The sequence below is a fragment of the Quercus suber genome, unplaced genomic scaffold (genome assembly GCF_002906115.3).
Source record: "Quercus suber isolate HL8 unplaced genomic scaffold, Cork oak 2.0 scaffold_274, whole genome shotgun sequence".
Lineage (NCBI taxonomy): Eukaryota > Viridiplantae > Streptophyta > Magnoliopsida > Fagales > Fagaceae > Quercus > Quercus suber.
The window spans coordinates 259,068-265,696 of NW_027069730.1; the positions used below are offsets into that span (position 1 = coordinate 259,068).

Consider the following 6,629-nt stretch of genomic DNA (forward strand, 5'->3'; position numbering starts at 1 on the left):
ACAGTGTATACTTCGGATTGAAAGTGAGTTCAAAAAAGTTTATTTTCCATATATCTTCAGCATAAAGGAATAAATTTACACTTGAGGGACAAATAATATTCATATAGTATATTTTATGGTTATAGTTTAACGAAATTTTATTTGTTAAAAAGTCGTAGTTTTTTTATTTATTATTTTTTTATTAAATTTAATTTTTTTGATTCTTTAGAAGAAAGAAAAAGCCAAAAAGGTCAAGGGGGAAATAAAAATCGTAGTTTTTGTCGTTTGATCGTTTCACTTACCTGTGCTGTGCTGTGCCCACCAAAAAAACAGGAGAGAAAAAAAAAAAAAAAAAAAAAAAAAAGAGTTTTGTCGTTCACAACATTTGGCGCGAAAATTAGCAGTATGTATATATATTAGGGTTTCGTTGATTTTGAAACTTGGGGGTTTCTCATCGTTGTTTTGACTTTTGAATAGAAGTAGAAATGGCTTCGTCACCTCCTTTATCAACACCATCACCGTCACCATCTTCAACACTCGGGAAGTTATCCCCTGTGGTCGTCTTCGCTCATGGTGCTGGTGCTCCCTCCTCTTCTGATTGGATGATTAGGTAACTCTTCAATTCTCTTTTTTTTTTTTCCCATTTTTCTCTCATCTGAATCTTACTTTGTTAAAGCTTGTAATTTAAAATTCTTTAATAGTAAAAGTACGTTATGTAATGAAAACCCAGTAATGGGGTTTCAGAGTAAGTATGGTTTGGTGGGTCTGTGAACTGTGATATGGTTTAATTTTTATTTGGGGCATTTGTCTTTCGCGCTCCAATTTCATTGCACAACCCCAGTAGTTGATTTTGTGTTTTATTGGACATTGTGCTTTAATTTGTATTTTAGAAATCACTAATTGCTTTTGTTAAGAAAGGAGGAAAGAATAATATGTATAGATTCCAATTAGCTTAAATGATAAAGTTTATTGTCAGTGAAATAACGAGCATCCGGTTTACACCGGAATGAAATACATTGATGTCTTGGTCTGATGGTAAAGACATCTATCATGAGTGAACGTCATAGTTTCAATTCTTATCATGTGTGTGTCTTTGTGTATAATACAGAATTTGTAGTATTAGTTCCTATAGTTGTGTTTAAAAAATTGAAATTTAAGCTACTTGTTTTTATGCAGATGGAAAGAAAAGTTGGGCAAGGCGCTGAATGCTGTTGAAGTAGTTACTTTTGACTACCCTTGTGAGTTTCTTGATCAATTACTGTGTTACTTTTGTTTTCCCTTTTTCTGGTCTTTATGTTCCTGAAGTTCTTTTGGGATATCAAAAAAATCATATAATTTTTGGGGTAGAGTCTTTCTTTGGTATTTAATATGTTCAGGACACTTGTAGCTTACTGGCTGTTTCTCAATAAAAGCGATTTAAGTAATGCATGAAGTAAGTTGTGTCTAAAATGTATTCTTTAAAATCAAATGTGACGGGGTTGACTCTTGGCAGACATTTCTGGTGGGAAACGAAGGGCTCCTCCCAAGGCAGAAAAATTGGTTGAGTTTCACTCAGATGTTGTCAAAAAGACCGTTGCTAAGTACCCTGGGCATCCGCTGATTTTGGCAGGGAAATCCATGGGATCAAGGTAGTGATGAAATTACTTGAATACAAATTATCAAATGCTTATACACTGTGCAAGTCAATAAGTTTAGGATACTTATGTTGATGCATTTTGATGTGCATGCTTTCAGAAAGTACTGCTATTGATACCTCTGCAAGTCAATCAAACCAGAAACTTTATTGTGGATCAATCAGATATTATGCCATCATAGCTTAGAATATTGGCATTGATCTTTGCAACCTTTCCTTTGTACATCTTATATGGGGCATGTGCTTTATAGTATAAGTTTGAATTCTTTAGGTGGGGCAATGGATCAATTTGCAGATTTGTTTGTGGAATGAATCTCTTTTGTTTTGGAGGAGTAAATTATATACAAACAAACGCCCATGATATTACTATTATGTAACTTGTGCTTTTGTGCAATGCAATTTGAAATTGAAAGTTCGTATAACAGTGAAGTCAAATAGTGTTACATATCATATTTTTTGCTGTGTATTGTACTTTTGCTCTCTTTATGAGTTTTCAATTTTATATTTTTTTGTAGAGTCAGCTGTATGGTGGCTTGTGAGGAAGATATTGGTGCTTCAGCAATAGTTTGCTTGGGATACCCGCTAAAGGTTTTTCATTCTCTAATAAGTTTGTACATATTTCTTATTTGTTATCTACATGCATTAGTGAAGTACAATGGTGCATTAAGTAAAAAATATAGCTGACAAGTGAAAACCAGCTGAGAGGAAGAGAAAATCTGTATTCACTGGACCCAATTAGTTCTCGCAATATGGTTCATATAAAGAGTCAATAGTGAGCTATTCAACGATCCCGCTATTACCGTCTATGTTGATGGAAGAGTGCCATATTAAAAAATTATCACGATAAGCTGAACATTCCTGGGAACTACGTTCTGCAAAGGGGAGCACTGCTTGAATTATTATTGGTTTTAACTTATTGTGTAAATATACGGTTTAGACTGGACATCTTTTGAAGGAACCATGAATATGTGATCATATGATGGAATTTTAGTGTGTTTTATACCTTATATCTTGACATTCTACTATGCCTTCTAGGAAATTTGCAATGCAATGGGGAGTTATGAAAATGTTAGCACTCAGCATACTCTTTAGCAAGTGAATATTTCTCTTTCTTGATATAGTTGTGTTCCCCTTTGCATGTTACCATTTCCATGATATATTGCTAGTTCCCATTTAGTATGGTGTTGATGAGTTGTCCCTTTGTGGCTGTCATACACAAGCATTCCTCCTTAGAGGTAAATCAGGCATGTCTTGGGTCGAAAATAACCCATTTATCCAATGGAGAGCATTAGTTTACATCTATGATATCAACGATAAGGGAAAAATGTCAAGACTGGGAATAATTAAATTTAACATAGTTGCCTTTTTATACAGGGGATGAATGGAGCTGTGCGAGATGAAACGCTGTTGCAAGTTACAGTTCCTATAATGTTTGTACAGGTATTGTCTTCTACAAGCACTATAGTGCCTTTTGAAATGAAATCACACTCGTTGCTAACCTACTGCTAACCTACAAATTCTGGTCCTCGTGATTGCATAAATTTGAGTAACTATATAGCTTTGTAATGATCTGAGTACTTTTTATTATTATATATCTGTTTGTAGACTAGCATAGCGGGCATTGTCGGGTTATTTGTTTTTTTGTATTTAAATACTTATTATGGTATTATCTAAGTCTCTTTGCATTAAATTTTTTTACCATTAAACATGCTTGTATATTATTCTCTCTTATGCTTATGCAATATGTAAGGCTATGATCATGTTCCATGTAGGGTAGCAAAGACACTCTCTGTCCACTGGAAAAGCTGGAAGCTGTTCGTAAGAAGTTGAAACCAAGTATTGGTTTGCATGTGATTGATGGTGGTGACCACTCCTTCAAGATTGGAAAGAAGCACCTTCAAACCAAGGGGTCAACCCAAGATGCAGCTGAAGATCTTGCTGTTCAGGCCATTGCAGCATTTGTATCCAAGTCTACTGGAGCAAGTTAATATCTTTTGAACGCAATATCAAGGGTTGTATAATTTGTCTATATTTTGTTTTGTCAGTTTTCTTTTGATCGGTGGCTTCGTGCCTTATGTAATGCTGATTATTTATATTTAATGCAAGTACCACTCAGTTTTAATCTTCTATTTTATTTAAGGGCGTGCTTTCCTTATCACCTTTTTTTCATGCTTTTGTAATCACTCAAAAGCATTGAAATGCTTGCAGGTATATGTTGCTCCTGTTTTTTTCACGAGCATGGTATTGAATTTACGTCACTATTTCTGGCCCAAAAATCTGCACGTCTTCTATACCATCTAATATTTGGAAAATTTTTGGACGTATTTAATGAATACTTGTACCAAGATTATCTCTGGCTTGCGAATTGGTCCAACTATATTGTCAGAGACTCATATCTTCTGATAGTCATTTGTTTTTATCTGTTTTGGCCTTTCATTTCATGTGCTCGCCCCCATATCTGCAGGGACCTTTTTCCTGCAACCTCCAAAACTACAATTTTATTTTGGGAGGAAATTTACTATTCACTATGGTTCTATGTTTGCCATTTCAAATTAAACCATCTGAATTATTTTCCTTGGATTATTGATAACATAATTCGCAGGATGTTAAAATAGTGAAAAAGGATTGCACCATTATTTTATCCGCAAACAGACATAACATTAAAGATAAAATACAGATATTCTTCTGTAGTACACAGAGTTTGAAGTTATTTTACATGGGCTGTTATTCAGACTAGTCTTATTTATCTGTTATTTAAACCGCTAGGCACCTTCATTTGATATGATCTCAGATAAGTGCTTCTGCAATCAAATAAACACAAAAGTTAGAATACAAAATATGACAGTTGTGTATTATCAGGAATTAGTTGTATTCATTTTCGTTTTTGCTTGGTTTCTTGAAAATTTTGTGGTTTTTGCTGTGTTATGTGTTAATAATTACCAAGGAATTATATCTAATGAGAACTTTTAAGAGGTTGATGATAGCATTAGCACATGCCTTGGTTTTAAGCAGTCATGTTCAGTCGCTGTCGCTTCCGCTGCTGCTGCTGCTGTCACTGTCATTGCAGCTCCTATGAGATTCCTTGGACTTCTTCTTGGTGACACTTTTCTCCTTCTTGTGCTCAGACTTCTTCTCTTTCATTTTCTTCTCAGTACTCTTCCCATGGCAAGCCATGCCATTAGATGCATGGTGGCCTTTGTCTTTGTGTTGGCCATGGCCATGAGCTGGGGTTGCACAGTGACCCTGCTGATTTCCTTTCAGTGCACAGCTTGCCATCTCGGCAGCCTTGTGGACAAGCGAGTTGTCCTTGCTTTTTGGTTGACTGCATTCATTACTTGGTTTGTAGCATTGCATTGAGGCCATGGCAACTGAGGCAAGAGTTCTATTGGGGTTTTTGTTGTGGTTTGCTTGGTACCTACTGATAGGGCAGTGGGATGAGTTGCTTATATAGGCTTTTGGAGAAAGTGGGAATCCTTCAATCTTATGTTATCCAACTTTTGAATCTGCTTTTTAGCTAAATGGGCCAATAGAATTCTGTGGAGGATACGTGCCTTGTTTTTATCTGAAATTGGACTATTCGCCTATTTTCATTCTAAAGAATTTGTTCTAGGCGCATTGAAAACGCAATAGACGGTAACCAAGAGAGCGCCCATCTAAACTAAACATTTGGATCTTTTCTAGAATCTGATACCCAAACTCCACAAGCTCAATGAAGTTAAAAAGAAAAACAGAAAAGAAGAAGAAGAAGAAGAAAAGATCTAGAAAAAAAGAAAAAAAAAAAAATTAAGACTTCATTAAAAATGGTGACCCTATCTCTCCTCTTCATTCAAACAAGCAATTTTAAATTTGGGCAGTGGCGATCAAAACTTCTTTTATTTATTTGGGTGGGGGATATAAAGGAAGAAAATAATATATGTATTTTAATTTTCTTTTTTTTTAGAGAAATGCCATATGAATAAAAACAAAAATCCTTTACCAAAAGATAATATAGGACAGAATGGGTGGGGGAATATGAAGTACAGATAAAATCACTATTTGAATTTTACTTTCTTTAGGCATATATGAATAATAAAATTCTTTACAAAAAGATAATCATAAATGAATTCCATTCATATTGTACACAGTAAAGATACCTAATGGGCTATGTAAGTATGTAACACAAGAGGGTATCTTATGTAGTATGTGTATGCAGTGAGATACTCACAGCAGGTGGGGCTCACTTGCTGTGAGAGGTTCCTTCCATACCTCAGAAACACAATGTATTATTTCATGCAACACAGCTAACATGACTACCATTTAAGAATCGAATTAATCTGGATTAGGAAAAAAGGAATCGAATTAATCTAGAACCACCTTTAATGCAAAGAGGGATAGGCTTGGGCCTGCCCACAACAAATGCCGGGCCTGGACTGCTAATTTGAGGCACTACTAAGGCCTGGACAGGTTTAGCGGCTTAGGCTAGTTAGCACTAACTTTCAGCCCATACAAGCCAATTAAGTCCTAGCCCGGCCCATGGACAACTCTCTCTAATTGCTTAATGCTTTGTCTCTTCGCCAGAGTTCCTATTCAATGAGGAACCTCAAAATTGTTAGAACTAGTCTAATTTAGTTGAATTATGGTACAGTGCATCAATGGAGCACAGCAAGATGTGATGCGGCTGCAACTTTTAATATTCAATGATGTTTGTATAACAAGGTCTCCACTAGCGTTACGATATCTTTTTACGGTGCTAGACAAGCTGCTAATATTGCAATTATATATGTTAATGCCAATCTATATGATATTTAAAAGTTGAAGCGTAAAGTTAATATTTATTGTTGCTACGAGCACATTAACATAAAATTTCAGTCCATCAATTCACTTTTGTCCATTTCAATTGTAAGATCTATTAGTAAATAACCAAAAATGATTTAATTAATTTAATTATTTTGTCCAAATTTATTAGTATATGAAGTCATTTAAGCATTTTTTAATTAATATTAATCAAACAATAAGATTTTTTAAATAATGCATCTTA

At 34.8% G+C, this 6,629-nt stretch overlaps 1 protein-coding gene and 1 long non-coding RNA gene across 2 annotated transcripts; one reads left to right on the forward strand and one right to left on the reverse strand.

The window, feature by feature from the left end:
- The first annotated feature begins 313 nt into the window (after nucleotides 1–313).
- Nucleotides 314–3,746, forward strand: LOC112023902 (uncharacterized). Its single transcript, XM_024056531.2, has 6 exons — nucleotides 314–589; nucleotides 1,156–1,217; nucleotides 1,472–1,607; nucleotides 2,128–2,200; nucleotides 2,987–3,052; nucleotides 3,385–3,746. The coding sequence occupies exons 1-6, from the start codon at nucleotides 465–467 to the stop codon at nucleotides 3,598–3,600; spliced, it is 678 nt and encodes a 225-aa protein (XP_023912299.1). The 5' UTR covers nucleotides 314–464; the 3' UTR covers nucleotides 3,601–3,746.
- A 478-nt stretch (nucleotides 3,747–4,224) lies between these two features.
- On the reverse strand, nucleotides 4,225–5,383 carry LOC136070965 (uncharacterized). Its single transcript, XR_010632242.1, has 2 exons — nucleotides 4,610–5,383; nucleotides 4,225–4,413 (listed from the first exon to the last, which is right to left on the reverse strand). It is a non-coding gene; the product is annotated as an uncharacterized LOC136070965 (long non-coding RNA).
- Nucleotides 5,384–6,629: the final 1,246 nt, after the last annotated feature.

Coding starts and splice junctions, on each gene's coding strand:
- LOC112023902 (XM_024056531.2), top strand. CDS start 465: ATGGCTTCGTCACCTCCTTTATCAACACCATCACCGTCACCATCTTCA. Junction 1,218..1,471: donor AGTTACTTTTGACTACCCTT/GTGAGTTTCTTG, acceptor GACTCTTGGCAG/ACATTTCTGGTGGGAAACGA. Junction 1,608..2,127: donor GGGAAATCCATGGGATCAAG/GTAGTGATGAAA, acceptor ATTTTTTTGTAG/AGTCAGCTGTATGGTGGCTT.